The following is a 19,934-nucleotide window of genomic DNA, read 5'->3' on the forward strand; positions in this document are numbered from 1 at the left end:
TCTGATCAGCCTGTATCTCTGATCAGCCTTGGTTTTGTTCACGGGTGAATCGTTCTCAGGGTCCTCTCAGCATCGTCTCAGCATCATCTCGGCATCATCTCTGTATTGAGGTGAGCTTCTGCATAAGGCTTTGCTCTCATGCTTGTTTTATGCATTCTGAAAGAGAAGCACTAGCAAAACCAGCGTCGTCTCACTCAGATCTGATGGAGTCATACGTGGCACGTGCGCCGTGCTCTCCAGAACGACGTGAGACCACCGAGAGGAAGCTCACTGATAGCATCTGACACGCCTGCATCACAGTGTGTGAAAGCGGTACAAGCGGTAAGCATGGCCAGTAGCTGCTGAGATCAGACGGCACAGCTGTAGGATCTGACATCAAGCTTCTGATCTCGCAACACATTGCTTGAGATCTTCAGTCGATGCAGTGGGAGAGCGACAAGCACATCTATGTGAACGCCGGCGTGAACGGCCAGCTGTGAACGCTGGCCTTAATGGCTCCGCATTGGTCCCCCAGTATGTCCAGGGTCCGAAAAGATCGTGACGCCTCCTTGTCTTCGTCTGCTGTGTAATAATTCTCCCTCCCTCTCTTTTGTCCATCTGTCTCTGTCCCCCTCTCTCGAAGGCTCTTGTGTCCTTCACCTTTATGAATTGGACTTGACTTGTTTACAGTGATGAGTCTCATTTGGACTCGTCTTGTTTACAGTGACGAGTCTCATTTGGACTCGTCTTGTTTACAGTGACGAGTCTCATTTGGACTCGTCTTGTTTACAGTGACGAGTCTCATTTGGACTCGTCTTGTTTACAGTGACGAGTCTCATTTGGACTCGTCTTGTTTACAGTGAAGTGCTGCCTCTTCTTCCTGCTGTCAAATTGTTCCTCTATTATATTGCAGTGCTCCAATATTGTCCTGTGTTTTTTATTGTATACTACGTTGTCTTTCAGCATTTTGCTTGATTGACACACATGCCCAACCCCCACCCTGTCCTGCTATGTCTCATCCTTCCCTCTCTGATTGACAGGTCGTATGCTGGTGCCTTCAGGCACCATAAGATAGATCACAAGCTGATGAGAATCTGCAGGTTAAATGAAGTATGCTGTTCCTTTACTGCAGACAGATATTTCCCCTGCATTTCATTTCTCGTGTGTGTGGGGGTATGTGGGGGGGGGTGTGTGCGGTGGTGGGGGGGTGTGTGTGTGGTGAGGGTGTGTGTGTGGGGTGAGGATGTGTGTGGGGGTGTGTGGTGAGGATGTGTGGGGGTGTGTGTGTGTGGTGGGGTGTGTGGGGGTGTGTTGAGGATGTGTGGGGGGTGAGGATGTGTGGGGGTGTGTGTGTGGTGAGGATGTGTGGGGTGTGTGCTGTGGTGGGGTGTGTGTGTGTGGTGAGGATGTGTGGGGGGGTGTGTGTGTTAAATGAAGAACACTACATGGTGAAGCAGACGTGGTTGTTGTGCCTCATGTCGCTCGGGCTGGCCGGGCACTAGTTTTGTAATTTGTCTGTTTCAGGGGTCAGCGAGGATGTGAGTGGTGTGTGCCTGTGTGTGTGTGTGTGTGTGTGTGTGTGTGTGTGTGTGTGCCTGTGTGTGTGTGTGTGTGTGTGTGTGGCATGTGTAGTGTTTGTGCCCATGTCGGTGTGTGTCTAGTGCCGGTGCTGGTGTGTGTGCACCTGTGTTCGTTTGTGTGCTTCCGTGTATGTGGTGTGCTGGTGTGTGTGCGCTTTTGTGTGTGAGGTGTGCGTGTGCCTCTGTGTGTGAGCTCATACCTCTCTGATGAGTTAAGAGTGTGTCAGACTGATCTGTCCCTAGTGCCTGCAATGAATATTAATATGGTTCCGGATTTGTGCTTGAGTGAAGATTTTATGAAATGCGTGCAAGGCCATGAGACATTGCAGTAATGGACACAAATGTGATGTGGTGACCCACACGTATGTATGAATGTGATGATTTGAGATTCAGTCTGATTGCTGAGAAAAGGGTCATTAGTCATCTGTGTTTGGTAACTGTAGTAATTATAATTTTATGAATTGTTATATGAAAAAAGCACAAATTTTTCTTCACTGACTCCTGACTTTGGCGATGACTTAGGTGGTGGTGACGTGTTGAGATTTGAGTCAGTGTGTCTAGGGAAGAGAGGTTTGTAAGTAGCCAGTGAGTGTCTCTCTGCATGAGAACACATGCCTTGTGGTGCAGACGTAAACGTAAGCATGGATGTGTGAGCAGACGTAAACATGAGTGTGTGTGTGTGTGTGTGTGTGTGTGTGTGTGTGTGTGCCCAACCGTAAACAAGAGCATGCATGCGTGTGTTGTGTGTGTGTGTGTGTGTGTGTGTGTGTGTGTGTGTGTGTGTGTTTGTGCAGGCATAAACATGAGTGTGTGTGAGTGTGCGTGCATGCGTAAACATGAGCGTGTGTGTGTGTGTGTGTGTGTGTGTGTGTGTGTGTGTGTGTGTGTGTGTGTGTGTGTGTGTGTGTGTGTGTGTGTGTGTGTGTGTGTGTGTGCAGGCGTAAACATGAGCGTGTGTGTGTGTGTGTGTGTGTGTGTGTGTGTGTGTGTGCAGGCGTAAACATGTGCGAGCATGTATGTGTGCAGACGTAAACGTGTGTGTGTGTGCGCAGACGTAAACATGAGCGAGCATGTGTGTGTGTGTGTGTGTGTAGACTGCAGGGAGGTCCTGCTCCCACTCATGACTGACCAGCTGAAGCTTCACCTGGAGCAACATGAGGAGCTGGAGGCCTGCTGTCAGCTGCTCAGCAACATACTGGAGGTGCTGTACAGGAGCGATGTGGTGAGTGTATACACACACACACACACACACACACACATATTTGTTAACACACACTCCCCGGGCTATGACACATCCCATAGTAGTGTTCATTTACCCGCAGTAGAGAGATGCGACACCAGAGAGATATGAAACCCATGCAGGGACAGTGTTGCCCACTAGTCTGGTCTTGCCAGTCTTGGTTTAATTAGACCGTCTACCCAGCTCTCCAGACATTAGAAACAAACGCTTATTTCATCTTGCCCCATAATTCAGCTCTCCATTGTGAGGTGGGCTTGGTTCAGTTTCTCTCTCTCTCTCTTTCCCTCTCTCTCTCTCTCTGTGTGTGTTCTATCTTTCCTCCTCTCTGCTTCTCTGTGTGTGTATATATCTGTGTGTGTTTATGGTGGTTTACTCAGGTCTGTGTCATTGTGATGTCTGCTGTACATGTATACTGCCGTCTTGGAGACAAATGATGAAGGCATCTTTGAACTGGGGGGAGGGCAGGGGGTGTGTGGTGTGTGTGTGCACACTGTAAACCAGATGTCATAAATGACATATTTATGTCTTCTTGTCTGTGGTTTGAGAAGAAGTTGATGCTCAGAGTTTCGGAAGGTTTGTGGAATAGCGGGTTTAATAATTCACCCACTGCCAGGAGTCTCATTTCAGATGGATTTCCCTACAGACACAAACACAATCTATGAACCAACTAAGAAGCAACATGGAGCAAAGTCAGTATGGAATCTCTAGGGCTTCAGTGTAGAACCACTAGGGCCTCAGTGTAGAACCACTAGGGCTTCAGTGTAGAACCACTAGGGCTTCAGTGTAGAACCACTAGGGCTTCAGTGTAGAACCGCTAGTGCTTCAGTGTAGAACCGCTAGGGCCTCAGTGTAGAACCGCTAGGGCCTCAGTGTAGAACCACTAGGGCTTCAGTGTAGAACCACTAGGGCCTCAGTGTAGAACCACTAGGGCCTCAGTGTAGAACCACTAGGGCTTCAGTGTAGAACCACTAGGGCTTCAGTGTAGAACCGCTAGTGCTTCAGTGTAGAACCGCTAGTGCTTCAGTGTAGAACCGCTAGGACTTCAGTGTAGAACCACTAGGGCCTCAGTGTAGAACCACTAGGGCTTCAGTGTAGAACCACTAGGGCTTCAGTGTAGAACCACTAGGGCTTCAGTGTAGAACCACTAGGGCTTCAGTGTAGAACCGCTAGTGCTTCAGTGTAGAACCACTAGGGCTTCAGTGTAGAACCGCTAGTGCTTCAGTGTAGAACCGCTAGGGCTTCAGTGTAGAACCGCTAGGGCTTCAGTGTAGAACCACTAGTGCTTCAGTGTAGAACCGCTAGGGCTTCAGTGTAGAACCGCTAGTGCTTCAGTGTAGAACCACTAGGACTTCAGTGTAGAACCGCTAGGACTTCAGTGTAGAACCGCTAGGGCTTTCAGAGTGCAGTCCAAGCGGATTGCTTTCAGATGAACATAGTTCTCAAGCTGTTTCATCACACCAAGCCTTTCTGATAGCTTTATTTGTGCCTGGTCTGTTGAAATCCAATCAGCAGTCAGTAGAACATCCATCTCCTAAAACCATGATTACTTTTGTGTGTAAATGCGAGGCTTTTATTGCACTGCGTGCCGGATATAATTTCCTGTTGTGTGATGTCCAATAGCTCTTTCTCAATCGTGTGTGTGTGTGTGTGTGTGTGTGTGTGTGTGTGTGTGTGTGTGTTGATTACCAGGGTCCTACACAGTGGCATGTTCAGATCATCATGGAGAAGTTGCTGAGGACCGTCAACAGGACCGTGATATCAATGGGACGGGACTCTCCACTCATAGTAAGCCTTCCTGCTCCAGCACTAGCACCCTACCCCCAGACACCCCCGGACACCCCCGGACACCCCCGGACACCCCCAGACACCCCCAGACACCCCCAGACACCCCCAGACACCCCCGGACACCCCCACGTCCCTCAGACACCTTGACTCCCCCCGGACACCTCCACGCTGATGTTTAGGGTTTAGGGTACAGACTGGTTCCTGTGTCTTTTAAATGTGTACAGAGCATACATTCTCACACTCGCTCTCACACTCTCTCTCACACTCGCTCTCACACTCACTCTCACTCTTTGTCATACTCAGTCACTCTCTTGCTGCATCTCTCAGTATCTCTCTCTGAAATGAATACATCTGAAAAAACATGCATGGGTACACACACACACACACTTTCTTACTTTTTATGTGTGATGGGAATCTAGACCTGACTAATTCAGCTTTACCTTATTACAGTCCCTGGCCTGTTTAATGAACCCGAATGTGAGAGTTTTTGAAGCGGCGGAAACACTCAGCTCTACATTTGAGCTCACATGTATTCTTAAAGATTACTGTAGATTATTCTTGTCATTGTGGTTTCTTCTTTATTGGTTTGCTTGTGTGAGTGAGAGAGAGTGCACATGCTCATTTACTGTTATTTGATCTCAGGAGGCGTGCAGCCATGTGGCTTGTTAGAGGGCTTTTATTTTGGTGTGCTGCGTGAGGAGTGTGTGGCCCAGCGTGGGTGCTGCTTTCGCATGCTCTTCCTCAAGCTTCTGACTGCTCTGCCCTGCTTCTCTCTCTCATCTCTATCTCCACCAGTACTTCCTTAACATCTCCGTCTGCCCAGAAATGTGAAAATTAGTGAGATTCAAGGTCATGAAATTCTCTAGCACGAAAGTGCATTAGTTTGTGTGGGTCATGGTTAAAAGTTTCACTAACAGTGTTAGCTGGGTGTGTTAAAGGTGTAGGAACTCAATACTGACCAACTAGAAGGTTTAGTACCATTTTTCTCTTTTAGTTTAGCAGCAGTTGCCATGACAATTTGTCTACAGGACCAACCAGAATTTGAGCATATTTGAAAAGTGCACATCACAAAATAAAAATAAATTAAAATACAATTCCAAGTGGTGCTTGTTTCTAGAGAACTGTTCAGGTGTGTAGTTATTTATAGAGAAAAATTAACTTCCCTGGTGCTTGGAATATAGTGGCAGCATTTTCAGTGCTTTCTGTTTCAGAAAAAAGAGGCGTTTTGCCGTGTCCCGGCGTGGCGTGTCCCGGCGTGGCGTGTCCCAGTGCTTTGGCTCATTCAGATCTGTCTTTTACTCTCTTGCACACTGCGTAGGATAGGACAAAGACGTAGGACACATGCCTTTGTGGGCTTTTCCCTTTACCTTCAACACTTCATCAACCCCTCATAAACACTTCATCAACACTTCATTACCACTCTAAACCACTTGATAATTTGATAAAATGTTCAAAGTGTATGCAGTGGGTTTTCTCCCCCTCGCCAGTGAAGCAGTGAAGTTTCTCTCTGATGATCTACACCTGGTGACTGCAGCATGCGTATGGTCCTACTCCAGCTGATGGCTCTCTCAGGCTGCTGGACATGCTTTATTCTTCTGGCGGCGACTGCAGCGTGTTGAAAACGTCCTCCTCACGGTCTTCCTCCGCCATGACGGTGCACTGGCACACCCAGAGCACGTTTGATGTGGCCTTCATAGCAGATGTTCATTTTTACAATTCCCTTTAAGTGTCCTGATTCAGAATGGCTGGACTCAGTGGTGCTGTGTGGTTGAGCAGGAGTGCTTACCCAAGTATACCCCGTTAGTCTGCTGAGTAGCATAACGGTTACATTTGACATGGTGAACACAGTTGTCACACATGCCTCTTGTGTGTCCTATCTCACCTAAAAGCATTGCTTGAATTTAACTGCCTAGAGAACTGGGGCCATGGCCTGACCTTTACCGGGGTCTTTCCCTCTCTGAAACCACAGACTCATGTTTGTATTTTTCCTGCCTGTTTTTCAAGGCAGTCTGGACAGGTGTTTGGACTCTTAATAGGCAGCTGCAGGGTGAGGAAGGGTGAGGAAGGCCGTCCCAGAGGTGCGGCGCGAACACTTCGACTCCTCACTGCTTCTCATCTTCCTCTTTTCTTCATTTCTTTCTCTCATATCCTCCTCCCTCACCCTCCCCCTTCTGTCTTTTCCCCACTGCAGTAGCTAGTGGGTTCAGTAGTTACTGTGTAACAGTCTCACTAATGTAGATCATGTAATGCACATATTCAGCTCTCACAGAGACCTGTTCTGCTCCCCCACCCCCCCACTGCTGACCACTGCTCTCTGTGGCTTTGCAGTAAATCCCTTCCATAAGTGGAAACTGCAGCCATAGTGGTTCAAAGGCATGAAGAACAGCCCTGATGTCCTTAAGCGTTTAAAGCGTTCCATCTTTATTTAATGGCCAATAAGAGCAGCTTCAATTTTTAAAGCCCCTGTGCCTGAGTTGCTATTGAGCCGCATAGCACGAGAGGCCATCGGGGACGTGGAGGGTCCTGCTTGCGTGTGTGTGCGTGTGTGTGTGTGTGTGTGTGTGTGTGTGTGTGTGTGTGTGTGTGTGTGTGTGTGTGGTGGAGGGTCCTGCTTTCGTGTGTGTGTGTGTGTGTGTGTGTGTGCAACTGCTTTTTTGTGATGAGTAAGTTCATAGTTTTGACATTGTTGTATAAGCATGAGCTACATCTGTGTGTGTGTGTGTGTGTGTACGCACGCACACACACGTGTCCAATGCGCAATATTGCTGGACAAAGCCCCTCTCCACTGTCCTTGCCCATCAGACCTGAGATTCAGATTTATGCATTAAGTTCCCTCATTCAGCTTCTGCTGCGTATGAGAGCAGAATTCAGATTCTGCATACACACACACACACACACACACACACATTCTCATTCTCTCTCTCTCTCTCTCTCTCTCTCTCTCTCTCTCTCTCTCTCTCTCTCTCTAACACACACATAACCTGCATGCAGATTTTCTCCACAGCTGGGCTGTATTAACCTCTTTTTCTCCTATGTTATTCACACTGCAGAAACACATGTGCACCGACATCAGTGCTGATCATCACACTTCTGCCACCTGTTCATCGCATTGCTTCCTCTCCCGGTGCGACTTTGCCCCTCGTTATAGGTGTTCTAACCAAAGACTTCATAGTTACTTCCCGGAGCCCCACTTTCTCTGTCTGAAATAACCCACCTGGCTTGGCATGGCATGTTTAATGTACATCACGCTGCAGATGCAGGTTTGCTCGTCTGTCTCCTCCCTCTCTCCCACGTTTCTCTCACTCCCTCTCTCCCACGTTTCTCTCACTCCCTCTCTCCCACGTTTCTCTCACTCCCTCTCTCCCACGTTTCTCTCTCTCCCTCTCTCCCATGTTTCTTTCTCTCCCTCTCTCCCACGTTTCTCTCACTCCCTCTCTCCCACGTTTCTCTCTCTCCCTCTCTCCCATGTTTCTTTCTCTCCCTCTCTCCCACGTTTCTCTCCCTCTCTGTATTTAGCCATTCCAACCTAATTCACCACACACCTACTGAATGTGTAGCAGCACCTGCAGTCTGTCTGCAGTGGGCGGGGATAGGAGAACATTTGCATGCTGTGATTGGCTCCCTAAGGTGATTGACACTCGTTTCAGCATAAGAACCTGCATTCCCTGGTAGGTTTTCATCAAATGGAAAAATCTGTGTAATGGTGTGTGTGTTTATGGTGTTCTTGAGCACAATGTGTGTATTTATGCTGTTCTTGAGCACTTGAGGTGCAATGTAAACCTCTTCTGTTTTTAGTTCTGTTTAATCTCCTTGCTCTGTTATGCTAAAGACTAGCTTCCCTTTTAACCTCACATAGATGATGATGTTCTTGGCAACCAGATGGCATCCACACACAATAAAACGTCAGATGACTGTGGTGCATGTATGTGACTGATATAAAAAGCAGTTAGGAACGTTTAGTATCGAATACAGGGCATTGACCTAGTCAAACGAGAGAATTAAGAAATATTTTAACAAAAAGCTTTCTTTTTATTTGTGTTGTTTTTTTAAATGCTGCCAACACCATTATGGTTTATTCATGTGTGAACATGGTCAAGTATTCACATGAGAGAGTTGGTTTTTCCCTCTGGTTTTATTTTGTATATGAAATTGTTTTGATTTTAAAAACAGTATAAAATGCACAATATTGCACATAGTGAATCAATTGCACTTCTTTAAGGTACAGATAACATCTAGGTCTCTCTCCACGCTACAGTAGAACTATTCAAGAATCAAATCCTTTGATATATAAGAGAAGTGGTGAGATAAAGTGGGATAAGGGGTTTTATTGTACCGATAGAAACTGAGAGAGGTGTAGAGGCCATGAGATCAGACAAAATCTCCTAAGTAGAACTGTCCTGTGAGGTGTGGAGTTCACAGCTTGGAGATGGCTGGTGTTTGCCCTCGTAAAACCCATTGGCCGCTGTTCTCTCTGCCTGGCCCTGTGATTGGCTCTGGCAGTGCATTTGCATGCATGCTTCACTCCGTGGGGCCCCCAGACACTGCTAGGCCACGCCCCCAAATATTACCAACCCATTGTGGTTGTTCTGTTTCCTAGAAATCTTGATTCCACACAACAATCAACTTTTTTTTTTTAGCAGAAAATAAACCAAAACAGGATGTTACTTAAAGTGACTAAATATCTCTCATTATAAAATTGATGTTAAAGTTTAGGGTCCGGAAACCTGTGTGCTGAGTGTTAAAGTTTGGAGTGGAGCGGTGAGTTTGTGGGGGGGGTGTTGGCCCCCTGAGCTGCACCACTGCTGGTCTGACGCGATCCATGCTGGGATGTCTGCTTCCTCATGAACACATGACCTGTTCGGGATCTCTGTCGTTGCGGTGTCCTTGCTCGGGCGAGCGATCGTGACGCGCACACATTCACACACAGGCCGCCTTTCAGATGTTCTGTGGGTATCTCCATGTTCCCTCCAGACAGGATGGGCACTGAGTCTTTGGCTTCCATATCTGACATTATTTACTGTGGAGAAAACCACAGGGTGATTATTTGTTTCCGTGTTCCTCAGTGGGGTTGTGGAAGGGAAGAAGATGGATTTGAAACGGAGTTTAATTTCTACAATCCTGATGCATCAGGAAAAACATCCTGCTATTTCATCTTTTGAACATTTTAATTATCCAGTAACACTGAAGCGAGATATAAGTTCATATAATGTATATTAGAAAATCTGAATTTAATGCTTAATATTACGAATATAGAAAAATAAGTGATACTCATTTTTTTCTCCTTTAAATTAGTATCTCAAAGTTAATAGATGTGTAGAACCTCAGAAACTTGGATTTATATAGAAATTGGATACATGACTGTGAAAGTAATTTTTTCCTCTTTTGTTATTTTCCAGAGTTTGAGAACACCCTTCCTCCATTGTCCAAAGTCCCTTTAAGTGGGCGTTCATGGCCTGCCTCACACATCTCTAGGCTCTTTTCAGTCTGAAATGTTATTGTGCTTTGTCTTCATGGCGAGACTCCGGTCATGTTGATATCCATGAATGGCAATAATATGAGTAGGCTAATGTTTTTAGTCCAGGGAATCTGTGAGCTAGTGGCTTTAGTCCAGGGAATCTTTAAGCTACTGTCCAGGGAACCTGTGGACTACTCTTTAGTCTTTTTTCTGTCTTTAGTCCACCATAACCCAAGTAATCTTTAAGCAAACAAAACAAAATGCATACAAACAAACAAAAACAAATGAACACATTTGTGAAAAAAATTGTTTTAAGGTCTGAGCCTGTGAATAAACTCATCAGAGAATAAAGATGTTTTTGACTTGTGGGTAAATAAATAAATAGAATTTTATATATATATATATATATATATATATATATATATATATATATATATATATAATGTATGTATGAGGTTATCCCATGTTAATGCAATCTCATTTCTCACCTTGCTGATCTGCAAATGGGGGGATTTTACGCTCTATTTGCAGGAATTAGTTCAGAATTCCTTTTTCTCTGTGCTGAATCGGGGAAATACATCCCCAAATCGCATCTGTTTTATTTTTCAAATGACATTCTAGTATTTTCCAGCTAGTATCCAGCATGTCCGGGATCCAAAAAGTTTTTATTTCTGGGTTTCACTCTTGATGTATCCCAAGGAGGATGAGTGAGACAAAGGGGAGAAACGGGCCAGGATGGAGGCGTGAAGGTGGAGGTGAGGGGGCGTGTCCTGCCACGGGCTCTCAGAGGAACCAGAGTTTCCAACGAGCGTGCTTCTTGGCTTCGCCTTTAGCCTTGCGCCTGGGCGTGGAGGAGAGCGCCTCCTGGGGGTAAGGCAGTGAGGAGAAGGGAGCATCCTCCGCTGAGCACAGCCTCTTCATCAGCGGCTGCAGCTTGTCCTCCTGCTGCTTAAAGTCCAGCTCCACACTGGGGAGAGAGGATGAGGAAGATATTTAGTGAGGAAGAGACAGTGAGACAGACAGCAAGAGGTGGATGTTACTGTGGAGGTACTTTGCATACATCCCTGTATCCCAACCAGAAAGCCCCATTAGGCTAGACGTCAGGAGTCTCAGGAAGACCTTCTGTGAACAGGGTGGGGATGAGGATTAGGGTGAGGGTGAGGTTTAGGGTTAGGTTGAGGATTAGGGTGAGGGTGCAGATTAGGGTTAGGTGAGGTTTAAGGGGATTTTTAGGGTGAAGGCACAGATACACATGCTAGCTTAAACCCTCAGTAGAGACACACCTATGAGGGGGTGTGTGTGTTGCCTATGATTGAGTGATTTGGTTATAATGAGTTCTGTCAGATCAATCTTAAAACTTCCTGCTGGGCATCTGTGTGTGCAAACAGGCAATTATTTGTTCGTCTTTTGCTTTCTTATTTTCTTATTTATCTTTTGATGTGTCATTCCAGCTTTCCTTGGATGGCTGGATGTTCAGTACTTCACCTGTCCTAATCACACACGCACACCCACACGAGAGCTCACTTCTTAGAACACACGGCATACTGGTTTAGGTGTATACCCCCCCTGAGTATGAAGCACTTAAGGAACAGCAGGAGGACCCGTACTGGTGCTTTTACCTGATGGTAGAACATTGGTGGCCTGTAGCAATGCCATTTTACAAGTACAGAATACCATTCTCAAACAGCCTTTTTTACAGTATTTTAAAATGACATTTTTCTTGTTATATTTTTTTAGATGTGTAAGATGTGCTACAAAAAAAATTACCTCACATTTGGATTCTAGGTAGTATGGGTCTGCATCCCACTTAATGAGTATTTTAGCATATTCAGCAAATCATTTACCATAAAATCTGCATAAATCGGACCTTTTTTAAATTGCTAGTACGCTGCAGGTTTTACTTATTCCTACACCTGCATTCCTACACCTGTCAGGGAGGAGGTGTGATTAAGGCAGCAGACGTGAACAGATGGCACCATGGTTGACCAGCTTAATAGGGCTGCATGTTTAGCAGACGTCTGTGATTGGTCGGCTGCTTAGTCTTAATCGTGGTGAGCAGTTACATGCAGCACGGCCTGATTTTGACACAGTTATCATTTGAGTAATGGTGCAGTTCCTCTCTGTGATTGTTTCTGGGAAGGCGTTCTGGCAGTGTAGAGGAGTAATATCCATGCCACTAGGCATTTGATGAGCTGTGTCTGTTGTGTGGGGCATCATGGGATTGGGCCTGTGGCCAGGTTGCTGCTGTTTACACAAATCCAGCCTCTAGGAGGCACATGACTCGGGACTTCTTGGCTAATCTCTCTTAAATACCCTTAAACATTATTGGAACTCAGCAGGCGGGGGTGTTGGTTTCTAGTTGGGGCAAGGGGGCTTTAGGCAGTGGTGCAGGTGGTGCAGGTGGTGCAGCTTCTGAAAGTTTAACTTGTTTTGAAGCGGGTTCTATCTGCAGAAAGAGCAAGACATACATGTCAACTTCTGATGACCTCTGCTTCACCTTTACTGTTAGTTTGTAAGAGCTTTGGTGTAGATCATAAAAACCCAGGAAGGAACCACTGTGTGTGGTGTGATGGCTGTTGAGTCTTAACCAAGACACCTGCATGGCACTGTGTATCAATACAGTCATCCGTGTGGCACTGTGTGTCACTGTGATTCAGTACACACTCTTTCCCTGTGCTGTGAATCAGAACAGACTCGCACCCTACACTGTGAATCAGTACAGACCCCTGCTTGATCTGTGCTTGTGGCTCATTTTGTGAGACATTTACCATTTCATTGTATTAATTCTTAACTTTACAATAGTAAATAAACTATTGTTTATCATCTGTAGGAGCATTAAACCTGTCACAATATTGGAGGAAAACATAATTCACAGAAGTAGCAGAAATCTTTGTACGATGTCATGTTAACTTGAGTCTAGATGGCAGTCAGGGCTATGTTTGCGGAGTCAGTCAGGGCTATGTTTGCGGAGTCAGTCAGGGCTATGTTTGCGGAGTCAGTCAGGGCTATGTTTGCGGAGTCAGTCAGGGCTATGTTTGCGGAGTGTGTGTGGAGGGAGGAGGGAACCCTTTTCTGCTCTTTCTCACACTACTTTTAGGTGAATGGTGTCATGAAGCCTTTTAACACTGTATACCCCAAATCCCTCTCCAATGTATTTTAGAAGTGTGGCAAATCTGGAGTGGGTAGTTTTATTTTGGGCATGGGTCTCCTATGAATTCTTTCTAAATGTAAAATAGTATGTTTTACAAGCCCTTTTGAGCTCATGATGATGAAAAAGCCAATGTGTTGTGTTGCCTGTGTGACCAGTTTAAATCCATCCACTTGGCTTTTAGGAATATGACTTTTCAGAAATGCTGTTAAAAATATACCAGGTGATGTGTACCATAGCCCAGCAAAGAAGCTGACATCACCGTAAGGGTTCCTTACACGCACACACACACACACACACACACACACACACACACACACAATCTCTGATCTTTTCACTAGTGAACTCTGCAGCCTGACAAATATAGATGAAAATGCTTGGCTGGAAAGGTAGCTTGGCCAAGGATTCTCTGCACGTCTGTGTGTCTGTGTGTATGTGTGTGTGTCTGCACGTAAGCCAGACAGAGAAAACTGAACTGACACTGCTCCATCAAGGACTTGTGTGTGTGTGTCTGTGTGTGTCTGTGTGTTTGAGCACGCGTGCATGTGCCGGAGAGAGAAAGAGGGAGGCAGAAGGCAGAGGCTGAGAGAGCGAGAGAGAGAGAGAGAGAGAGAGAGAGAGAGAGAGAGAGAGAGAGAGAGAGATGGGTCTTTCCTCACAGGCCAAAGGCAATGCTACTATTAGCAAATTAATCGCAGCACAGACCCTTGTAATTATGCCCTTATCAATCCAGCCTTATATTAACCACTGCAGTCAGATAGAGAGTGAGAGAGAGAGAGGGAGGAGCAGGCCAATCCCTGATTATCTTGATAAGGCAGGGGTGTCGGAAGCTACAGCTTTAAGCCTCTCACTGAATTGTGCAGTGTAATTGATGATGGCTTCATTAGGGCTGTTTATCTCCACGTCTCTGAGCGCATCGTTTTGTTCTCAGAACCTTTAATCCTTTAGGACCTTTGTCAGCTACAGACAGGAATCATTTGTCCTTCACTATCAAACGTTGCACAGTCCATCTGTCTCACACACACACACTCACACACACACACACACACACACACACACACACACAGACTTCATTTTTCTATCGGCCATAGTGCTCTGGCACAGTTCTGTTGCTAATCTGAACCTAGAATTAGTCTACTACTCTGTTGGCCATTGCACAACAGGGCTGTTTTTTTTGTCATGTGATGTCCCATACAACACTAATGAAAACAAGAAACAACTTCAAATTCTGGTTTCCCTTATACTCAGCATTTGGTTTTATGTTAAGTCATATTTATGTATATTCTGTTATGCTCTAAAAATATGAAGTAGTTATAGCTATTTATAATTTTTGTTAAGTGATGATTCTTTGATGGTGTCCAACCAATCAGTGAACTGTACCTGCTGTTGCCATTACATGCCCCGCTCAGCACTCTGGTGTGTACAGTATGACTCACTTGCTATTAGGAAAAAAAGCATCCAAACACATAATCCCTGGCCATTGGCCTGCTGGGAGGCTGCTGGTAACCCCGCCCACACCAACCCCAGCCCCGCCCACACCTCCAGGCTTGAGTTTCTTTCCCTCACTCCTGCAGATTCTTCTACACCTTCCATGTTCCGTCTGACGTCTCGCACCCCCTACCGCCGTCGGAACAAACACACCCGATACGTCGTGCTGCTCCCGAGCCCCTAATTAGTGGCACCACGCGCGCCCTCTTCTCACCACCTCCAGGAGCCGAGTGGTTTAGCACCGCAGCCTTTCATGTGGGGCTTGTGCTTTTCCAGGGGGGTGCAGAGAGATTTGATCCGCCTTAGCTTCCCCCTCCTGGAAGCTTGTTATTGTTATAGTTTACTTTAAATAAATGGAGAGTGCTTGCGTGCATGCATACACACACACACACACACACACAGTGGCGGTTTGGGAATCCCAGCGTTTTGACTAATTGCCTTTTTGAGATCTCACACAGGCCTGTTGTCTGCTGCTTTCAGCTTGTTTGCTGCACGCAGGCAGTAAACACAGTACAGCTCCACTGTCACGCTCGTAAGCTGGAAACTTTGATATTGAATAAACTCCTTCAAAACCTTTCATCCCATTATGAAATACAGTATGCTGCCTTCAGAGAAAACCCATTGACTGTAATGAAGCTTAATCTCTTGCACATAGAAGTCTCGTTGGTTATAAGAGAAGCATGCAGCACCGTTTGAATCTTTTTGAGCCAAAAAAAAAAAAAGTGGCTATTGTTCCTCTCTGTGGTCAACTTTGAGGAACGTTAAGAACTGAATTTGACCTGCTGAAAAAACTGTTGTGCATTGACCACACGTCGATACAGAGTCCCCACACAGCAGTGTGTTAGTTTCTGAGCACTCGGGTCTAGTAAATGTATCATTGTATCGACACTATGTTGTCCCAATTCTAACCTCATAATAATGCTGGTGCTGTATTCAGTTAATTTTCAGCAGTGCATTACCAGGATCTGTCTGGTAGAGCTAAGAACAGAGGCTTCCCCTTGATACAAGAGTCAGCGGTCACTTCTAGAAGCCAGTATTACTGCAACCTCATGCTCCCAGGCCTTACATGCAGCAGATAAGTACGCTGTGTGTGTGTGTGTGTGTGTGTGTGTGTGTGTGTGTGTGTGTGTGTGTGTGTGTGTGTGTGTGTGTGTGTGTGTGTGTGTGTGTGTGTGTGTGTGTGTGTGTGTGTGTGTGTGTGTGTGTGTGTGTGTGTACATATTCAAACTGGTGCTTTGAGATAGAAAGTGGGGGCTTTGCTTGGCTGTGCACTTGTCACTGTAGCCCAGTGTGATACTGCATCATGTCGGGACATTATGTTCGTCTTGGATGTAGCTGTCTGGCCTACACACACATACAGATGTTAGGAGCTCCGTAACAACTGTCCTGTGGCGGGATGTGTGGTGTGTGTGTGCTCTGGGCCAGGATACAGTGGTGCTCTTATCTCTCTGTGGGAGGAAAGTATTGGGGGGTTAAATGAAAACGTCCGTTATGCTCAACTCCACCTCCCAAGGTCTCCCACTCTTGTGGGGGCGTGGCTTCAAGAGCCTGTCTTAGCTGTGACTCATGCATGTCGTTCTGTTCACTACTCTATTTTATCCTCTTCAGTTGTCTGTTTAGGGTGGTTCCATAGCTTGTATATTTGATTTTGTGGGAATTTCAGCTCACTGTAGTATCAGACACCCCCCTCCCCCGACCACACGTGCACACCTGCACCCAGAAACACCCCAACATCCACTAGATTTATTTTGGTATCTATGGCAACCACATGGTTCTGTGAAAAGCAGGGCTGTGAATGAGTGTGAGGAAAATCACAGAGATGTCGTTCTGTGTACAGCATCAGTGATCTTGAGCTTCCAGTGCTGTAGTGCATCTGCTCCCCCACCGTAGCACCAGGCTAGTGCAGCGTCCACGCACTCTCGTGTAAGTAATAGTCATTGAGAGTGTTACAGGACCACTCTCACTTTACTTGGTATCTTATCTCTGCCCTCTTTCAGTAGTATGGATATGGTTAAAAATCTTGGGGGGGGGGACTACAGTCACTACTGTAGTCAGAGCCTTTAAAAACTTAGACCACGTCCAGCTCATGATTCAAGGTGTGTAATGAAAGGATCTGGAGCAGAAACCTAGACTTTGTTGTGACATTGTGCAGACTTCACCTGGGGCTATACTCACAAATCCTGCACCAGAAGGACTTGGGATCTCCTGTGCTGCTGGTAACCACTAAAGCAGGGCTGGAGTATGTTCCTGGATCCGTGTGGCTCCTGGATCCGTGTGGCTCCTGGATCAGCGTGGCTCCTGGATCCGTGTGGCTCCTGGATCAGCATGGCTACTTTAAGCACCGGGAATCCCATCCCATTGTTTCAGCTGTCCTCATTCCAGCAGCTTAAAGTTGTCCCAGTGAGGCTCCTGTAGCCCACAGGGTCTGGGTTTCAGCTGTACATCAGCAGGCACCGTCCTGAGAAAGAAGTTCTGAAGTGATGGGAGATCCAGTTGAAGGACTGGGGCTCAGGGTGAGTGGACTGGACTAAAATTACTGCTGGTGTTTGGAGGCGGGGCGAACCGCTCTGTCATTGCTGTCGATTCCGCTTATGCAGTTTTCCTGTGAATCACGAGATAAGTGAGGATGGACCTTCAGGAGGAAATGAATCAAGAGCTTCTCTTCTCTTCTTCCTGTTTTTACCTCATCACACTCCTCCTCTGCTGCTCTGGCCTGATGGGGCTCGCAGTGCGTGGAGCGTTTGAGCCGTGGTGAGCTGGAGTAAGTGAGGGAATGAGGGAGACATGGAGGGGTGGATGGTGAGAGGGGCAGTTCGGGGTTCACACTAGAGTACGAATGGCGGGAAGATAAGACGCATGAAGCTGACAGTTTGACCTGGTGGCCTCTTTGATGTACGTCACATCCATGATGAAGGCCCCAGACGAGGGTAACCGTGGTTACGCTGGTCTGCATTTCCAATTTTGGCATTTAGCAGACACTACCTTCCAGAGTGACTTTTAAAAGTGCTTTGTCATCTGCTGATCGTATGCATGCTAGCCCGTGTAGTGTGTCATAGTGATGTCTGTGTTCTATAATGAATGACGATGTATGTTGTCAGCTCTCTGCTTGACTACTTTATGGGTTGTTAACGTGACTGAGATGTTTATATGGCCCAGGGGCAGTTCTGCTAAACCCTCCCTCCCTTCTGCCGCGCACTTACACACACACACACACACACACACACACACACACACACACACACACACACACACACACATATACATAGCCAGTCAGAAGCTCCCAGTCCTCCATTGGAGCACAGCACTTGTCTATAGAGTGATGGGTGTGAATCGCATGACAGAATGGCCTTGAATTCCAGTTTGCTCACACCCAGGATCCGTGCACGTTTCTGAGGAGCGCCGTCACGGAGCCGTGTGTGATTAGATGCCGTTTAATCCACTTCCTCTTTGCACAGAGTGACTGAATTTTATTCTGGCTTCAATGCTGAAATGCCACAGTTCTCACGTCTTTAAGGGTTCTGCTGCAGGGGACTGTGCTCCACCCAAAGATCTCCTCATGTCTCCGTACGCTGATCCGCTCCCTTCTACTGGTTCTGTGCCCCACGTCTCTATGAAGTCCTGCCAGACTCCTCAGGGGTTTGTCCCATTACCCACACACTCACACCTCACTGGCCGTTTCCCTCTAGATCAGATTGCTGACTCGTGCGGTCTCGTCTATGACCACCTCTTTTGTAAACAGGAAATGTTGCAGTAATTAATATGTACACCTGGTTTATGTCATTGGCTCCCCTCAGAATTAGCGTGTGTTACTACTGCAGAATGTTTAGTGCTTGAACTAATGAAACCTCCACTAAGTGCTGCATGTGGTGTGTGTGTGTGTGTGCGTTGAGTTGTGCAGTAACGGAGTTGTGCAGTAGCAGGGGAGGAACCGGCCACCCCATCCAGTGTTTGGCCAGTTTAATGACAAAACAAGGGGCTGTTGCTTGGCTGAGAAGTGACTGACGTAATTGAGGATGACTTAAAGATCAGAAATGTCCGCGTTCTACCAGTCCTACTAACACACCAGTCACAGATTGCTGCTGGACAGCTGATCAGTTAGTTTTCTTAGACCAAAAGAGAAAAGCTGCAAGATGTCATCCATGTTATACTGTGACGAGTCCAGAATGGTCCCGTTGGCAGCCTGGTGCAGGCCTGAGGGCGTCCTGCTGTCTGAGATTGGGTTTAAATGTTTAATTCTCTGATGATCCTGCTGAAAGCGTTTTGGACAAAAGCAATGGGACACCTGCCCTTGGTATTCTTCTCACAGCCGTCACCCTGCGAACATGATGGGGTGTGTGTGCGCGTATGTGCTTATGGGCACTCGGGTATGTATGCGCACACAGCCGGTGCCAGTGTGTGTGTGCGTGCATGCATATATGAGTGTGTGTGTGCGTGTGCGTGCCTGTGTGCGTGTGTATGCATACATTTCTTTTTTTCGTGCATGCGTTTATAAAGCCTGTTTCTGTGTGACCGATTGGCATGAGGACGGAGTGCATTTATACTTTAGATGCAGCATGAAAAAGAAAACAGAACATAAATAGAAGACCTAGAAATACATTAAAATGCTCCTGTCTCCTGCTAAAGGTTAAAAGCACTTATTTGTAGTTTTCTTGTTGTGTTGATGGTGAATTTTGCAGGCTTTTGTTTTCTTAAGCCTTGCTCTCCCAGTTTTAGAAGGCTGGCTTGGTATGGAGATGATGAACGAGGAGACCACAGAGCTTGGACTCTGGTTCTGCTGCACCTCGACGCAAAGTCGAGGGTTCCAGCCCAGTCTTTGAGGACCACCAAGCGCAGCACCATCCGGTTCTGGTCCAGGTCTCTGCACTCCTCCGTCAAGCTGAAGCCCTTGACTATCTGGTTAATGAGGAGAAGGGCATACAGAAACCAGGTGACCCAGACTGGCTGTGGTGGACTGGAGTGCCACCACCTGGTTTAGATGTTTGCTTCGTGCCACAGCGGTGTGTCCTTGGAGATCCGCTGTACAATACAGGGTGTTCTGCACCTGCTGGAACGCAGCACCTCCCAGTTCATCATGCGTTCATTGAAATCACTGTTTTGGCCCCTACAGTTAGTTCATTATAAAAGCAGGTAATCCATTGCATTTTAATATGCCACCAACACCAGAATCAAATATTTCTGTTTGCAAATAGTATTGCATGCACTATAAGTCTGTGCTGGGAGTGCTGTGTGAGTGCTGAGAGGAGCTCAAATTATGGTCGA

At 46.6% G+C, this 19,934-nt stretch overlaps 2 protein-coding genes across 4 annotated transcripts in view; one reads left to right on the forward strand and one right to left on the reverse strand.

The window, feature by feature from the left end:
* The window catches only part of dock1 (dedicator of cytokinesis 1), a 196,447-nt gene that overhangs the window by 72,154 nt on the left and 104,359 nt on the right, over positions 1-19,934 (forward strand). For both annotated transcript variants that reach the window (XM_077000004.1, XM_077000005.1), the window contains exons 26-27: positions 2,654-2,781; positions 4,489-4,584. In XM_077000004.1, coding sequence (XP_076856119.1) covers positions 2,654-2,781; positions 4,489-4,584 — 224 coding nt within the window. The remainder of the gene's footprint in view (positions 1-2,653; positions 2,782-4,488; positions 4,585-19,934) is intronic.
* insyn2a (inhibitory synaptic factor 2A) overlaps positions 8,684-19,934 on the reverse strand; it is a 31,092-nt gene continuing 19,841 nt past the window's right edge. The window contains exons 4-5 of one of the 2 annotated variants that reach the window (XR_013130020.1): positions 10,528-11,006; positions 8,684-9,601 (exon numbers count right to left, since the gene is read on the reverse strand). Coding sequence is in view for 1 of the 2 variants with exons in the window: in XM_077000006.1 (XP_076856121.1) it covers positions 10,823-11,006 (184 nt within the window). In the remaining variant the exon portion in view is untranslated. Of the gene's footprint in view, positions 9,602-10,505; positions 11,007-19,934 lie in introns of those variants that run through there. The other variant, XM_077000006.1, reaches the window with a different exon arrangement.

Source organism: Brachyhypopomus gauderio, chromosome 3 (genome assembly GCF_052324685.1).
Source record: "Brachyhypopomus gauderio isolate BG-103 chromosome 3, BGAUD_0.2, whole genome shotgun sequence".
Classification (NCBI taxonomy): Eukaryota; Metazoa; Chordata; class Actinopteri; order Gymnotiformes; family Hypopomidae; genus Brachyhypopomus; species Brachyhypopomus gauderio.